General features: G+C 44.8%; 1 protein-coding gene across 7 annotated transcripts in view; it reads left to right on the forward strand.

Moving 5' to 3' along the window:
- PAQR5 (progestin and adipoQ receptor family member 5) overlaps positions 1 to 18,298 on the forward strand; it is a 61,954-nt gene that overhangs the window by 15,398 nt on the left and 28,258 nt on the right. For 3 of the 7 annotated variants that reach the window (XM_083184408.1, XM_083184407.1, XM_083184412.1), the window contains exons 3-4: positions 12,195 to 12,323; positions 12,405 to 12,532. In XM_083184408.1, coding sequence (XP_083040534.1) covers positions 12,273 to 12,323; positions 12,405 to 12,532 — 179 coding nt within the window. In that variant the 5' untranslated portion in view covers positions 12,195 to 12,272. Of the gene's footprint in view, positions 1 to 4,419; positions 4,527 to 10,049; positions 10,230 to 10,749; positions 10,886 to 12,194; positions 12,324 to 12,404; positions 12,533 to 12,651; positions 12,740 to 18,298 lie in introns of those variants that run through there. The other 4 variants (XM_083184413.1, XM_083184411.1, XM_083184409.1 and 1 more) reach the window with 4 other exon arrangements.

The raw sequence follows: 18,298 nt of genomic DNA on the forward strand, positions 1-18,298 counted from the left end.
TTCAGTGATACTTAATATTTGCAGCGAACCCCTGAAAACGGGTGTTTTGGGGGATTTCGCCGCAAATATGGGTTGATAAATGCGGCCCTAAAGCTGGCCATACACTAATGCGATTTGTCCACTTTTCACCCAATTCTGACAGATCAGGCTGAGAAATCGGGTGAAAGGTGGGAAAATAGCATTAGTGTATGGCCAGCTTTAGGGCCGCATTCAATCGGAGTGGGAAATTGGAAATGCTGCATGTACCCACATTAAGCAAACCAGGCCTCCAACATTTCGATGCCCATTTTCCATTTCATGCCCTTGTAGAAAAAGCGGGGCCACTGGCCTGTGTGTGCCCCCGGGCTGAAAGTTGCCGGCCAGCCCTAGCTGTCCTGCTCCTGCTCCAAGTTCCTGTTTCAAAAGGTAATGCCGCCCGCAATGCATGGCTATGGACAGGGGGAACAGACAAAAAGCCTGTGTGTGTGTGTGTGTGTGTGTAACAGGCTGTGTATGTATGGATATATGTGTGTGTAACAGGCTGTGTGTGTGTGTGTGTGTGTGTAACAGGCTATGTATATATGTGTGTGTGTGTGTGTGTGTAACAGGCTTTGTATATGTGTGTGTGTGTGTGTGTGTGTGTGTGTGTAACAGGCTGTGTATGTATATATATATGTGTGTGTGACAGGCTATGTGTGTGTGTGTGTGTGTGTGTGTAACAGGCTATGTATGTATGTCTATATGTGTGTGTGTATGTATGTGTGTGAGTGTGTGTGTAACAGGCTTTGTATGTATGTATATATGTGTGTGTGTGTGTGTGTGTAAAAGGCTGTGTGTGTGTGTAAAAGGCTGTGTGTGTGTAACAGGCTTTGTATGTATATGTGTGTGTGTGTGTGTGTGTGTGTGTAACAGGCTGTGTATGTATATATGTGTGTGTAACAGGCTATGTGTGTGTGTGTGTGTGTAACAGGCTATGTATGTATGTATGTCTATATGTGTGTGTGTGTGTGTGTGTGTAACAGGCTATGTGTGTGTGTGTGTGTGTGTGTGTGTAACAGGCTTTGTATATATATTTGTGTGTGTGTGTGTGTGTAACAGGCTATGTTCTGTATGTGTGAAGGAACAGGCTGTGTATGTATATATGTGTGTGTGTGTGTGTGTGTAACAGGCTATGTACTGTATGTGTGAAGGAACAGGCTATGTGTGTGTGTGTGTGTGTGTGTGTGTGTAACAGGCTATGTATGTATATATGTGTGTGTGTGTGACAGGCTATGTACTGTATGTGTGAAGGAACAGGCTATGTGTGTGTGTTACAGGCTATGGCCCTCATTCAGGTTGGTTCGCTCCCCCGCACGTTCACATAGGGGAGAGATGTTGTGCATGTGCAGCCACTTTGTGTGAGCGGGTGCGGCAAACCGATTATTTGCCGCCCCGATCGCATGCAGCAGTGTGGACGGAAGCGTGGGGTGGTGGATATGGGTTGCGCCGATGGTAACTCCCATGACGTGGGTGCCGGGGGAGGGCAGCTGATGTCACCGGATGTCAGCTGCCCACCCTCTTCTGGTACAGGAGCGCCACAGATCTAAGACAGCAGAGACTGACAGATCTGCGAGCGCTTGAGAAATGATTTGATGGTCGGCGACCGCACTGCCCTGCACACAAGCTGCAAATCGATGATTACTGTATGTAAAACATCCGTTCGCATGCGTGAAATCTGAGGTATTTAGATAACCCGCAAAGCTGCAAATTTTGCAGCTTTGTGGTCAATCAGAATGACCTCCAATGTGTGTGAAGGGAACAGGCTACATGGGGCCCATTTATGACGGATCATATATGGAATGCGATCTGGGTGGGACCATACTGCCCAGGATCACATGAGATTAAAGAGGTTTAATGGACACAATCCCCCCTCTCCCTCCAGCCGCACATACCGCTGGCCATCACAATGCAGCTGCTCTTGGCGCCGGATCTGTAGCTTTGGGGGACACAGCAGATACCGGCAGCTCAGCTCGGCGATACTGCAAGTAGTGGCATCTGCTGCTTCTTGCCAGCAGGTTGAAAGAACTGTTGCCGCTTTCCCTGCTGCGTGTGTGAGCTTGGGATCCTTATACTCCAGAGGCGGCGCTTCAAATGGGGATGATCGTGCCAGCCACAGATCTTGGAGAGAGGAGCCGTGGGCTGGCCACCCCTGCTGTATGGCATAGGGGTCTGGGCAGCGCAGGGGGGCAGAGGGTCCCTGTGACGGATGGGCAGACAGCAGTGGGGTCCTTGCGGAGGATGGGAGCTATTACCTAGTTCCCATCCTCCGCAGGGACCCTGCTGCTATCTGCCCATCCGTGGCCACGACCCCTTACTCCCATGGGTGCAACCCATATCCACCACCCCACGCTTCTGTCCACACTGCTGCATACGAACGGGGCGGCAAGTAATCGATTTGAATTTTGGCTCATTCTGTGTAGCATAATGTATAAGGGGTCTACTATTGTGTTGCATAAAGGGTATATGGTGTGGTACACACCCCTATATCCTTTAATGGCCACACCTCTTTTCTGTTGCTCGCCACTCCAGGGGGGCCCCGTGACGCTGTTGTACCGGGGCCCAGGATTTCTCTTGGCAGCCCTGGGTGTGGGGGGTGGGGGGATAGTTATAGGGGGGGGGGTGAGTTTGTTTAGATTAGTATAGTTTAGAAAGGCTATAGGGGTGGTTACTGGGATCCAAGTACGCCTAGGTTGGGGGTGGGTTGTACAGGGTGGGGGGTTTTGTGGGAGGTTTGTTTTGGGGTTTTTGGGTGGTTTATTTTATTAGTGTTAGTGGGTTAGATTAGAGTGCCTGACAGATGACCATAATTTTTTTATTTATCTTGCTTTTTATCTCTCCTTATGCGGTTGTAATACTGTTCAAAATATTTCACTTTGTACTTGTGCTCCACAATCTCCTGTTGATCTATGTGCCCGGATGGCGCCTTCGGGCAAATATGCTTCACTTATTGTGGTAAAGGGAGTCAGTACTTCGTCATTGCTCACCGTACCTATATCAATCTATGTATATTCTAAATACTGTTTAATATCCTATGTTATGTGTTTTTTGTGTCTCTGTCGGGACTTGTATGTTCTTTGTTTAGCTGAAAAATGCAATAAAAAAACCTAATTAAGAAAAAAGATCTGGCTGTTTGGAACAAAAACATGGTTATGGATGAGAGACAGTTTGTCAGTTTTCCAGCATTTCCAGCAAATGGTTAACTGTCATTTGCTCTCATCCATAACCAGGATTTTGTTCCAACCAGCCAGATCTGAAGAGAAATCTGCGTGTGTATGGCCACCTTCAGTTTCCAGTGAAAATTAGATCCGTGCCAGGTGTTGGGTTCCCCTTAATTCAGGTACTTGCAGTGCAAGGGAGATGATGTTCTGCAGGAAATGCTGCCGCCGGAAAGGAGAAGAAATGATACCTATAGTTGGAAAGGTACCCACTTGATAGGTCTGCTGTGTCTAGGTCGACTGACAAAAGGTCGACAGAAACAAAAGGTTGTCGAGTGAAAAGGTTGACATTAGATTTTCACTTTTTTCCCTTCATTTTGTGGACTCTTTTTTTATACTTTAACATCCACATGGACTCCAATGGGAACGGTGAAGTGTTCCAAGCACTACACTAATTGGAACCCATGTCAACAGGTATGTCTACGTTGTCATGTGTCTAACTTTTTCATGTTTCGACCTTTTGTCAATGTCGACATTTTTCTTGTTGACGTTTGCATGTCAATCTTTTGGTGTTGACATATTGATTGTCTACCTAGACAGTGCAGCACTTTCCATCCACACCCTTGTGGATCAATCAGGCTGCGGTTGTCAGCAGGCAGCACCCCCATGGTAAGGAGAGACCTCAGGAGTGGACAGAACAGCTGTTTCACCAATGTGGGCTTGATAACCTGCCATAAGGCTCCACCCCTTTTTCAGAGGCTTTACTCCTTTTACGGGCAGTGTCCTGCATCTGGAAGCACCAATGTTGAAAGGAATGTACCCTATATTATAAATGGCTTGCGGTGCTCCTCACCTCTATGTGAGGAATGACAGTGTTGTGCATGCCGGCGGCCACTAGATTATGCCCGTCGGAACAATTCTAGTGTTGCTCCGCTCATGCACTGACATTACTGTTATGTTGTTCTGTCATATATAAATATAATGTATATTATAGCAAGAAAGATAGCATGCTTTCTAGATGGCATTTATATAATGGTTACATTAAAAATACTATGTTCAACGCTGAGGGGTAAATTTACTAAGATGGGATGTTGCCCATAGCAACCATTCAGATTCTATCGATTATCATATAGAAGGTGCTAAATAAAGAAGTAGTTGAATCTGATTGGTTGCTATAGGCAACACCCTGTCTTCAATAGAATTCCCGTCTTAGTAAATTTACTCCTGAGTTTTTAAACATGCCTGCCAGGAGGTATAATGGTCACATCATTCCTGGCTCCAACAGGAAGCATGTGAAAACTTGTTGAAAAGAACTCAGCCATTTTGTGGCAGTGATGAGAAAAGTGACATATGGTAGAGAACATTGCGGGACATGATATACAGTATATAAATATTGTTGCACCTGAAGTTATAATACTAAAATAAGAGTTATGAGCTATTGTACGCTGTAAGGAGTAGATTATGGTATATGTAAAGGAAGGAGAAGCACAAGAGGCAATTAGAACCCTGCTTGTGAAAGAAGAGGGGCAGAGACCGGGGTCACACAGAAGGTGGGAGACACAAGGCAAGGAGCAATGAAGCAAATAGAGCTGGAAGACTTTAATAAATATGTGGGTCTTCAGAGCCCATTTGCAATGTTGAAGAGAGGTGAAGAGTCTGGGCCCGATGCACTAAGCTTCAAAAGTGATAAAATGGAGAATGATAACCAACCAACCAATCAGCTCCTGTATGACTTTTTTTTCAAACAGTCTGTGATATGGCAGGTAGGAGCTGATTGGCTGGCTGCTTATCACTCTCCATTTTATCACTTTTGAAGCTTAGTGCATCTGGTCCTCTGAGAGGGAGAGAGCTCCAATGGTAAAATGGCCATTACCTCCTCAAGCATAGTAATAGCTGTTTCTTCTGAGGTAGCGCCTATTTTGGTCCAGCTCCTCTACACTGCACTGACAGCAGCATGGAATCCTGGACAATTATCCTCACAGTACCTGGGGCTGTTGCTACGCCACTGGCTGAATAACATAAATGCAAGAGCATCCTTGTGCTCCAGTCACCTCACATATCTTGAAATCCAGGACCTGAAAGTCCTGCTTTGCAGGGAGTGATGTGAGGATATTCTCTACTGATAGTTTATTTATTTACAGTTTCTTATATAGCGCAGCAGATTCCATTGCGCTTTACAATAGTAGACAGTGATATGACAAACTGGGTAACAACAGACAGACTTGGAGGTAGGAGGGCCCTGCTGCAAGCTTACAATCTGTCTACCAGGGGTAGTTACATTAGTTGTCAGCAAATTGTGGTTGCATTGATTACATTTGTAGGATTACAAAATATGTGGTAGACTGTGGTGATGTAAAAAAAAATGTTTAATAGCACTTTGGGCAATGGTCTTCCTAGCATTCCTCAAGTCCTTCTTTGGTAACTGTTTTATCTTGCATATAACTTAAGCCGTACACGGCAGCGATATGGGCTGAAATCACTGGTGACCATATTGCTAGTGATGGGAGTGTGCCCCGGCGATAAATTGGCGGGTGCGCGCTCCCGTTTTCAGCACCGTTCTAATTGCTGGTTGCAGGAGCTTGTTCCTGCGACCAGCTGATTACCTCTGCGGCTCCCCCCCCCCCCCCCCCCCCCCAGGCAGAGGTTTCTCTTCATCAGCGACCATCTCTGGTCTCCGATGAAAAGGAGACATTGAGTGATATATCGACCCGTGTGTACGCACCTTTAAGAAGATTGGCGTGACAGAAATAGATCACTACATATACAATATTCGGTACTTGTTTCCTAGCAGGGCGCCCACTAAGCAAATAGCTTAGTGTGCTATTCTGCGTAGGAAAATTGCGTACCGTTTATCATAGGTGCCGATTTATGTTTTTGCTAGTGGGTGCTCAAGCCAAAAATATAGGGGAGTGGCTTCAAAATAATACCATTTTATATTACACAGCACAATTGTCTCCAATGTTTAAATTACGGCAGTAGAGTTCCCCTTTTTACACATTACAGCAGCAGAGTCCCCCTTTTTACACATTACGGGCAAATGCATAAATGCCCCCACAGTGCCAAATACATAAATGCCCCCCCCCCCCCAGTGCAGGTACATAAATGCTACTCAGCCGCACAGCACGCCCTACTCAGCCGCACAGCACGCCCAGAGCATGCACCTGCTGGCCGGCCCACGTCCGTATATTACTCTGCGGATGGAATACACTCTTCCCGCCATCCTGGTATACTATATGCCAGGTGACTGGTCCATCGATGCGGGTGCTGCAGCCGCAAATTGGCAAGTTAATATGGCGTCCCAGCAGCAGGACTCGGACCCGTGGGTGCTCATCAATTTCGGCACCTATGCCGTCTATAGTGCTATGTGATGTCCATGTTAAGTGCACAGGAGTGTTTATACAATGAAATATCGATGAGATGTGATGGGTGCTTAAAATGAGATGTGATGCTATGTGATGTAATGTGTGCAAAGTATGTGATGTGGCAACTACGCCATTGTTTAGCGTCAACCCCAGTATCCACACCACCCCGAAGCGTGGTGAGCAGCGGCGGAATGCGTCCTCTGACCTTTTCATACCCCCACTATCCTTGTCGGTGTGGAGTTGATCTTAGATAGTGTGGCGAGCGCAGCGAGCCACCGAGCCCGAAGCGTGGCGAGCGGACGTGGAATACATGTAATGTAATCTGCGGGGCACGCTGCGCTCGCCACGCTTCTTTCTCGCGGCACTCGCCACACTATCTAAAATCAACTCCACGCCGACGTAGATAGTGGGTGTATGAAAAGGTCGGAGGACGCGTTCCGCTGCCCCTCGCAGGGCTCGCCACGCTTCGGGGTGCCGTGGATACTGGGGTTGATGCTAAACAATGGCATAGGTGCAGGTGCTTACAATTGTAAGCGCACATCACATACTATGCACCCATCACATCTCATTGTCAGCACCCATCACATCTCATGGCATGGGTGCTTGTACAATGAAATTTCGCATTGCATCACACACATCGCATGGTTAAAACCTACCATGCGATGCGATGAGATGTGATTTCACTACGTTTGCGAACGTAAGAAATCTGGGCACCCTGCTCCCTACCTCTCTTCACTGATCTCTATCCACACTCCCTCCCGTCCTCTTCGCTCCATCGCTGACCGCCGACTGACCTCTCACCTAATCACCTCCTCCCACTCCCGTGTCCAAGATTTCTCTCGCGCTGCCCCCCTGCACTGGAACAACCTCCCGCCACCCATCAGGCTATCTGATTCCCTTACCTCCTTCAAGCGCTCCCTCAAAACCCACTTTTTTCGACTAGCCTATCCCTCCTCCTAACCTCTTTTGATCCTCCTATCCTGCCTCCGTTCCCCTCCGTTCCTACTTATCCTATTGTATTTCGTTCGTCCACCCACCTATTTTTAGTATGTTAACTCTTATGAGCAGGGCCCTCCTTCCTCACGTACTCACCCTACCTCATTACCTCACCTGTGCTCCTGTCCTGTTCTTCCCTTCCTCTACTTCATCTTCAGTCTCCTTGACAATTTTGACACCTACTTGCACCTACCTGAACTGATGCTGATTTTAGTTCTACCAGCTATACCCCTATTTATACTGTATCTTTCAACACACCCTGTACGTTACCTTGTAATTTGTTTTTTTTGTTTGCTATGTACGGCGCTGCGGACACTTTGCGGCGCCTTATAAATAAACGTACTACTACTACTACTACTAGGAAACAAGTACCCAATATTCCTCATTGGTAAGCTATTAGGATAGTAATAAAAGCCTGTGGCCTCCCATCTTGGTAATCCTACATGCATACGGTGTGATTAGGGTTAAGTTTTGTTTTTGACTACTGTATATCAAATCGAATGGTTTTCAGTTGCATTCGATGCCTATTTGATCCAGATGCGGGGCCCTGTGGCATCCAAATTGAATCGAAAAATAGACTGTGCAGGCAAGATTATATAGAACAGATCTGTACTATATATAGTCCAAATCGAATGTGTACACGGCGCTGTGCGAATCGATCCCAATCGAATCAGGATAGAATAGAAAATGAATGTCACGATGTGTATGGTGCTTAAGTCTTGTACTTGGGTGGCCCAGTGCTGTTTAGGAAAGATGGTAAGCCCCCAGAGGAGCACCATACAAACTAAACCTCTCTGGTTGGGTCACTAAGAAACCACCTCCGGCTTTAGACCATTATAACCTGGTGAAACTATTGGTAACGGGCTAGACTGGTTAAGCCACTAAAGATTTATCTGTCCAATTTGTCTTGTGGGAACAAATATCTGCTAACGTATGGGAGCAAAAAAACATCGTACATTTGCTCCAAAACACTGGAAAATGGACAAAAATGTGCAGACCCAGCAGAGTGTAGATGGCACACCCTGCACCGTCAAGTTTACCCAACATGGTATGTTTTGAGGCTTTTTCATGTGAAAGTGGGCGGGATAATTTCTGATCCTGCAAAAATAGATAAACTAACCAGTTGAACATGCAGTTTGCCATGCCCGCTCGCACCAAGCGTCTGCACATTTACTTATGCATAACTGCACATGCGCAGACGCTAAAAATCGCGAACGCATGGGGGACCTATTAAATCAAAATAACCCCCCAAGTCTGTACACTGCTTAATTTAAGCACATGTAGGCCATATGGTTTGGAATAGGTGAGGTATGTAATAATTTACACATCCCAGAGCAGTCTTGTTTACAATCATTTTATAGCTTAATAGAGGGAGATGTGAATATACCAATATTCATATCCTATTACACAGGGAATATTATGTACAGTTATTTGTACTTCGGTTAAATCTTACGTGGGCAACCTTGGCTTAATTAACGATCTTAGTGACTGATAGTCCAGGACCGGGGCACCAAGCAGAGGGTCTCCTCTAGACTTCTCCAAACTATGGGCCATACCCGCTGGGTAAACCCCCTCATCACGGCAATTAAACTGGGTACACACTAGTAGATATATCAATTGATCTGCAGATATATCTAAAGACTGATTGGGCAGTGTGTTTTCCATACATGTTGACCAATCCCTCGGGATTGACTTCACAACTGGATAGCCGCATCACAACCGGTGGCTCCTGAAGCGGCTGTATGGGCGGTTGGCCCGTACACACAGAATGATGTGCCGATCAATATCTAGCTAAATCGGGCATCGGCTGTGTAGCACAGCCGACGCAATAAATCTGTGAACTACGCTATTCACATATATATCGATGGTACACACTGGACGATGGTCCATCGATAGATCAGATATCAATATATAGGAGGTTCACTCGAACGGCCAATATATTGGCCAGTGTGTATGCACCTTAAGACATGGGGTAAACCCTGCGGCTAATTCTATACCTTCCTAATGTCTGTGTGTTAGGAGAGGTGTGTCTTTTTGTTAGAAGAGGAATGTGTCCTGAAGTCTTTGTATTAGGCTGAGGAGAGAGGTCTGTGTAACTCCAGACCTGTAGTATACCTAAAGACGCAGATATTTCTCCATCTCCACAGATATTAGGCCAGTTTCGTTTGGTACTAATACATGGGTCACCTCGACAGGATAACCTTGCTCATTTTTACCTGCATAAAGATACAAGCAAAAACAAGTGAGTTTTTTTGGTCTCCAGGAATTTCCTACAATGTGCTCATCATGAGGCTTCAGCAGAACCTTATGCTTAAATTAATCTGACACTAGGACATCTGCCTCTTCCTAATACATATGCATTCCTTCTTGTCATAACGTGAATACTTTCTTCTTGTTACTGAGAGTATGCTGTTAATTTTACTTAATTAATTCTGCTTGTCTTATGGCGTAAAAGGACTTCAGTTTATGTTGTTGGAGTGTCGCCGTGTCACCCTTGGCTGTTCAGTCAGTTCTGGTTGCTGTCTCCCCACAAACCAGTCAGACAAGTCTGGGGTGTTTGGGGCAACAAACATAATGAAAAGCATTTGAGGAGGAGTGAGCAGGGAAAAGGTGAAGACAGTGGTACAATGCTGCTATAAAGGAGGGAGGAGGCTAACTACACAAACCTCTGAGAGAATGTCTTCATTGCATATCTCAGGTGAGTGTGCTTAGAGTTCACACGTCTGAATCCACAAACCTTTTCTCTCTCTCGCTTCTTTGTAAATAGCATGTCAGGTGTCATAGTTCCCGTGTACTAATGCTGCAAGCCACAACAGCCTGGTTGTTAAGACCATATACAGTATGTATACAAGTGATAACCTGTATGTTACAATGTACTGGGTGTGTAACGAAGGGATGAAATGCAACTTTTTTTTTTTGCGTTCTTTAATTGCCTTCTGGTTTAACTATAAAACATTGTTAATACAATTGGAGCTTGTTATGGGCCAAACTCCCAGCATTCTCTCTCTGCCCCAGCACGTACACATACACACAATGCACCTGGGTTCTCTTGGTACGTGTGATCTAGTTTGGGTACTGCTTTCCTTATTACACTTTAACTAAACCCATCCTCTCTTGGTTACTTATTAACTCCTGAAACGTTCCCTTCTGATTTAAATTCTCCTAGGACATGACATTGAATTACAAACAATCTCTCTTAGGCAGACATTAACATGACAGAGCTGTCAGAGCGGTTCTAGCTGTAGCAATAAATGTTCATGAGTGCTTAGACTCTTATCTCCATTCATAAAATCAGCAGGAGCCTGGCACAAAGTACCGTTGGGAGATTATAAAAGGATTAGGCTGGCGTACAAGGTAAGCTTACAGTAGGTTGTATATGGACGTCCATTTTTTAAAATACTATACTTACCGAATAACTTGAGCACCTTGGTTGGTTGATTGATCCATGATTATGATGAATTTAGGGAGCTGGCTGTATATATCCCCTATGTACAGAATGCATTGTGTTGTGTCCCTTAGTAACTATTGTGCGGCAACACAAGGATTTACTGTAATAAAAGGATAAATACTTATTCTAAGAATAGTCCAAATATCTAGGCTAGTGCTTAGCAAAAAAAAAAGTCTTTGCTGATTTATCTGTAGCACATGTGATTGATGCTATTAGGTGATTTGTGTATCCTCACATCCTAACAGGTCCTGTTGTGTGGATTTCTGGTTGTGCAAACAGGTGGGATACTTAAGCAGCATAGATTCCCTAACCTGTGCATGAATAACGAAATCCACAAAACATTACCTGTTGGTGGTATAAGAGCACAGGTGCTCAAACTCCGTCCTAATTGTTTTGCAGCTTATTATATCCTTTTTTTATCCTGTGAGGTAAGCCTGTGTAGGGTCCTGAGGACCCAGTTTGAGGATCTATATCTTCATCATTAGGAATGAGAACACCTGATCAAGATTTTTTATTGATGGCAGATGTACCTATGGTGCCCACACACGGTGAGATGTGTGTGCAATTTGAGCCTATACAATATGTGCTATACAATTGGAAGTACACCCAATTTTCACCACACTACAATAGTCAATTACAGGGTGCATTCAATCTAGTTAATAAAAATACCTGCATGGACATACTATTTTGCCTTTGCAAGATAGACTACGCAGGAGCACACATTGCAAAGGCAAATAAACACGGTGCAATTTGAACTAGATGTGGTTTGAATTAAAAAGATCAAATTGCACACGATAATCACACCGTGTGTGGGCACCATTAGACATGGAGGGTCAGATACTTCAAAAAGTGATAAAATGGAGAGAGATAAACAACCAGCCAATCAGCTCCAAACTGTTATGCTAAAAGCTGGGTTTAAAACATGATAGGTGGGAGCTGATTGGCTAGCTTTTTTCCACTCTCTGTTTTATCGCTCTTTGGAGCTTGATGCATCTGGCCTGAAAATAAATAAACGACCATCTAATCAGTTCCTAACTGCCATGTTACAGGCTGTGTTTGAAAATGACAGGAGCTGGCTGATTGGTACATTATATCTCACCAATGCTCAGTACATCTGCCCTAAGGTGATGGTGTGATACTGGGAGCAGCAATGCAGTGTACAGTGAGGTTAGAAACTGTAAAGTGCTTGGTGATACATGTGATATGTTTTCCTAGAGCAATAAGAAGAACCCTTTATAAGAACCAACTTCAGGAAGAGGACACAGTGTGCAGGATACATCTTGAGCCAGCAACATGCTCAGCTGGAAGCTACCAAGGCTGCTGACTGTTCAGCAAGTTCCCAAGGTAAGGGCCACCAAGACCGGCAGATAGGGAACATTCATCCTTTCATGCACACGGTACAAAAGCTATGTGTATGTGTCCCAGGTCTTTCATGAAGACAGCATTATATGTGGATACCGTTCCCCGCGAAGTTCAGCCACTGCTTGTGTCCTCAGCCTCTTCCAAATGACCAATGAGACCCTTAACATCTGGACGCATTTTATACCTACCTGGTAAGATTTTAGTTTTTTTTGGGAGATAATGTTAATTACTAAATGCATCACCTGTCTGTCTCTAAACTGCTTATTTCCTCTCCTATTCCTGCCAATGACTGTGCCTGATTCTATTTCAGAGCCTCCACTCTCTGTATGTGAAACTCTACTCTTTTCTGGATATTTGTTATCTATCCAATCAAAACTCGAGAAGCTTCTATCTTCTGTGTAAGTTTCCTTCGGTGATTGATGCTGATGTTCTTTTATTTGGTTCATTTCCTGTGTTCTACATAGGGCGGTATTCAATGAGCCTGATTCGCCATGTTTTTATGGCGAATTTGTGCTGTTTGGCAAATTTTTGACTAAAACGGTGAATCACCCTATTCAATGACCACATGGCGAATACATTTGAAGGTTTTTTTCACCATGATTCACCGAGTAGCAATCGCTATCTTTTTATGGAGAAGTGGAATGTGAACTTTTAAAATAAAAGTGTTTTGTGTTTTACATTTGGTGTCAAAAAATCAGGAATTTTATTCTGAGAAGGGGCATGCTATTTTTATTCATGTGCTGTAAGCACATGAATATATATTTCATTTAAAAAAATATATATATATATTTTTTTTACACAGCAGCCAGCAGGGGGCGCCGGAGCCGAGCCGCTCATTACATATTCATATATTCACTGCACCCGATCGTTACGATCGGGTGTAGTGAATATAGTGGTCCCCTGCTGGCACCCCCGGGGGGGGCAGCCTGTGCTGCCTGGCACCCGGGGAGCCCACCTCCCCCCCCACATACGCTCTGGGGCAGGCAGAGAGACTTCCATCTCTCTGCCTGCCACCGTCCTCAGGCTCCCTGCGGCGTTCGCCGCAGGAGCTCATATTCGCAGGTCAGGGGCAGCGAGCCCCTGACTCGTTGAATACCGGAGCCGGCGAGGCTCCGGAACGTGGCGAATGTGCAGCGAATCCTAAAAAGGATTCGCTGCACCTCGCAGGTATTCACATTGAATACCGCCCATAATCTCCATAACAATGCAGTCTTCCATGGGGGGGGGGGGGGGTTGTGGTTTTATACGCTTTTTGTTTCAACACACATACAAAACTGTGCAAGAGTTTTACTGGGGCGTGGAAGAAAAACGGCAAAGAATGCTTTCAAAAATAGAAGTGTTGATTGTTTTAATTTTGTTAATTGACACAAATAAATTGAATGAACAGAAGAGAAATCTAAATCAAATCAAGATTTGATGTAAACACCCTTTGTGTTCAAAACGGCATCAATTCTTCTAGGTACACCTGCACAAAGTCAGGGATTTGTAGGATTACATTCAGGTGTATGATTAACCAACTATACCAAAAAGGTTATAATGATCATCGTCTGAATATGTAGGTTAAAACACAGTCATTAACTTATACAGAAACAGCTGTGTAGGATGCCTAAAACTGGTGAGGAACAGCTAAATGCTGCTACAAAGGTGAGGTTGTGGAAGGCAGCTTTGGTACTTGTGTATTATTACGGCGCCCGGATGCGATTTAGTGGCCGATTTGCGGCCGATTTTTAGCTATTTTCTGCCGATTTGCATGCTCATCCATCCTTGCACACCCCCACTATCCAAGTCAGCCCGAAGCGTGGCGAGCGGACGCGGTACGCGTCATCCCGACCTGTTCATACCCCCAATATCCACGTCGGCGTGGAGTTGATTTTATAAAGTGTGGTGAGCCACTGAGCCCGAAGCGTGGCGAGCGGATGCGGAAAACGATCCCGAAGCGTGGCAAGCACACACGGATTACTTGACGTGTACTCCGTGTCCCCACACTCGCTGCGCTCGCCACGCTTCGGGATCGTTTACTGCATCCCTTCGCGGGACTCGCCGCGCTTCGGGGCGACACCGACGTGGATAGTGGGGGTATGAACAGGTCGGTAGGATGCGTACCACGTCCCCTCGTGGGGCTCACTGCGCTCGCAACACTTTGGGCTGACTTGGATAGGCAGGAAATCGCTGCAAATCGGCCGCTAAATCGCATTGCGGATCGAATCAGCCGCAATTCGTATACGATATCGATTTATATAACATCGGGCGCCGTGATAAAACACAAGTACCACAGCTTTATGTCACAGGTCATATACCATGGCAAGACTAAGCACAACAACAAGACGCAAGGTCTCTCCCAGGCAAAGATTTCAAAGCAGGCTGGGGTTTTAACCCCTTACCGCCGCAGCCTGTTTTTGCCTTCCTGACAGAGCCCTTTTTTTCAAATCTGACATGTATCACTTTATGTGGGGATAACTTTTTATTGCTTTTACTTATCCCAGTGATTTTGAGATTGTTTGTACTTTAAGTTAGTGGTAAATTTTGGTCGATACAGTCGTGTTTTTTTGTGAAAAATACCAAAATGTCGTAAAAAAATTGTTAATAACTAACAAAGACCATATGTCTACTTTATGTTGCCATCATTACTTCAACCTCCTTTTAATTTTTTTGGACACTAGGAGGCTTAAAATATGAATAGCAAATTCTCAAATTTTCAAGAAAATTTCAAACACTGATTTTTTTAGGGACCAGTTCAGTTCTGATGTGACTTTGAGGGACTTGTATGTGAGACACCCCCATAAATGATGCCATTTCAAAAACTGCACCCCTCACAGTATTCAAAACAGCATTTTGGAAGTTTGTTAACCCTTTAGGTGTTTCACAGGAATTAAAACAAAGTGTAGGTGAAATTTCAAAATTTCATTTTTTTTGCAGATTTGCAATTTTAATACATTTTTCTAAGGAACACAGTAGATTTTACTAGAGAAATGTGACTAAAAATTGATTCCCCCAATTCTTTTGTTTTCATAAATATCCTATATGTGGCCCTAGTGTGCACGTTGACCAAACCACAGGCTTCATAATAGAAGGAGCACCTACTTGATTTTGGAGCCTCCTTTTTATGAGATTATTTTTTAGGCACCATGTAGGTTTCTAGGCACCATAAGATGCTAAAAGTTAGGAACCCCCCCACAAGTGACCCCATTTTGCAAACTACACCCCTCAGGGAATTCATCTAGGGGTATAGTGTACATTTCAAACCCCCAGGGGTTTCACCAATTTTGGTACAACTGGGCTGTGAAAATGAAAAAATTACATTTTTTTACACAAAAATGCAGTTCTGGCTCAAAATTTTTCATTTTCACAAGGAATGAAGGAGACAAAGCACCTCAAAATCTGTGCCGCAATTTCTCCCGAGTACGGCAATGCCTCATATGTGACCAAAAAATACCATTTGGGTGCATGGCAGGACTCAGAAGGGAAGGAGTGATATTTGGATTTTGCAGCACAGATTCTGGTGGAATGAATGGTGGGTGCTATGTCGCATTAGCAAGACCCCCGAAGCACCAATACAGTGGAACCCCCCCACAAGTGACCCCATTTTGCAAACTACACCCCTCAGGGAATTCATCTAGGGGCATAGTGTACATTTCAAACCCCCAGGGGTTTCACCAATTTTGGTAAAACTGGGCTGTGAAAATGAAAAATTACATTTTTTTACACAAAAATGCAGTTCTGGCTCAAAATTTTCATTTTCACAAGGAATGAAGGAGACAAAGCACCCCAAAATCTGTGCCGCAATTTCTCCCGAGTACGGCAATGCCTCATATGTGACCAAAAAATACCATTTGGGTGCATGGCAGGACTCAGAAGGGAAGGAGTGATATTTGGATTTTGCAGCACAGATTCTGGTGGAATGAATGGTGGGTGCTATGTCGCATTAGCAAGACCCCCGAAGCACCAATACAGTGGAACCCCCCACAAGTGACCCCATTTTGCAAACTAAACCCCTCAGGGAATTCATCTAGGGGTATAGTGTACATTTCAAACCCCCAGGGGTTTCACCAATTTTGGTACAACTGGGCTGTGAAAATGAAAAATTACATTTTTTTACACAAAAATGCAGTTCTGGCTCAAAATTTTTCATTTTCACAAGGAATGAAGGAGACAAAGCACCCCAAAATCTGTGCCGCAATTTCTCCCGAGTACGGCAATGCCTCATATGTGACCAAAAAATACCATTTGGGTGCATGGCAGGACTCAGAAGGGAAGGAGTGATATTTAGATTTTGCAGCACAGATTCTGGTGGAATGAATGGTGGGTGCTATGTCGCATTAGCAAGACCCCCGAAGCACCAATACAGTGGAACCCCCCCACAAGTGACCCCATTTTGCAAACTACACCCCTCAGGGAATTCATCTAGGGGTATAGTGTACATTTCAAACCCCCAGGGGTTTCACCAATTTTGGTACAACTGGGCTGTGAAAATGAAAAATTAAATTTTTTTACACAAGAATGCAGTTCTGGCTCAAAATTTTTCATTTTCACAAGGAATGAAGGAGACAAAGCACCCCAAAATCTGTGCCGCAATTTCTCCCGAGTACGGCAATGCCTCATATGTGACCAAAAAATACCATTTGGGTGCATGGCAGGACTCAGAAGGGAAGGAGTGATATTTGGATTTTGCAGCACAGATTCTGGTGGAATGAATGGTGGGTGCTATGTCGCATTAGCAAGACCCCCGAAGCACGGTGAAATGATGAACCTAATAATCCATAGATGTGTGGTATATTTTAAAACACTCCTTCATACATAGGCCGGGTTTGTCGGGGCAAGTTTCACAGTGGAAAATAGTTTGCTTTCTTATTCCCTTTTTATAGCAAACTTTGCACCTTTTTTGTGTCCTGCCCTTTTTTCCAGTGGAGGGGATTTCGTTAGGAAAATGCTGCCCTGATACAATACGGGGGCCAGTACTAGAAGTACTGGGGCCAGTACTAGAAGTACTGGGGCCCTCTGCCTGCTGGTTCCCAAATATTAGGCCCTTTATGACTTCCTCTTGAAAGTGCATAAATGTCCCCGTCTGGCTGGTAGAACGGAATAGTACGTAAGCGTTATACAGTGCCATCTGGATGATATACACGGCCAGCTTCTTATACCATATTTTTGTTTTCCACAGGGCACTGTACGGCTTCAGTACCTGATCTGAAAGATCCACTCCGCCCATGTACTTATTGTCATCTAGGATACAAATAGGTTTTGAGGTGTGGGTACTGGTACCTCGTACAGGGACGGAGGTGGTACTGTCTCCGTGAATTGTTGTCAGTATAAGGACATCCCTCTTGTCCTTATATTTGACCAACAACATATTTTCGGTGGATTGTGCCCTGCTTTCACCCTTTCTCAGTAATTGGGCAACATGCGTTTTTGGGAGGCCTCTTTGGTTCTTGCGCACAGTACCGCAAGCTGCTGTACCTCTTAAACCAAGGGCCTTAAAAAGGGGGATGCTGGTGTAAAAGTTATCCACATAGAGGTGATAACCCTTATCCAGGAAGGGGTGCACTAAATCCCAGACAATCTTTCCACTAACACCTACGAGGGAGGGGGGGGCATTCTGGCGGTTCAATTCTTGTGTCCTTCCCTTCATATACCCTAAACCTGTGGGTGTATCCTGAGGTACTTTCGCACAGCTTATACATTTTTATGCCATACCTTGCCCTCTTATTGGGAAGGTACTGGCGGAATTTAACCCTTCCTTTAAAATGTATAAGTGACTCGTCTACACAAATGAATTTTTCGGGGATGTACATCTCAGCAAATTTGGCGCTGAAATGATCAATGACCGGCCTGACTTTGAATAGCCGGTCAAAGGTGGGATCATCTCTGGGTGGGCACTGTGCATTATCGTTGTAATGCAAAAATTTAAGGATCGTCTCAAAACGAGTCCGGGTCATGGCCATACGATGAAGTGGGGTGCT

This window comes from Crinia signifera, chromosome 4 (assembly GCF_055691185.1).
Source record: "Crinia signifera chromosome 4, ASM5569118v1, whole genome shotgun sequence".
Taxonomy (NCBI): Eukaryota; Metazoa; Chordata; class Amphibia; order Anura; family Myobatrachidae; genus Crinia; species Crinia signifera.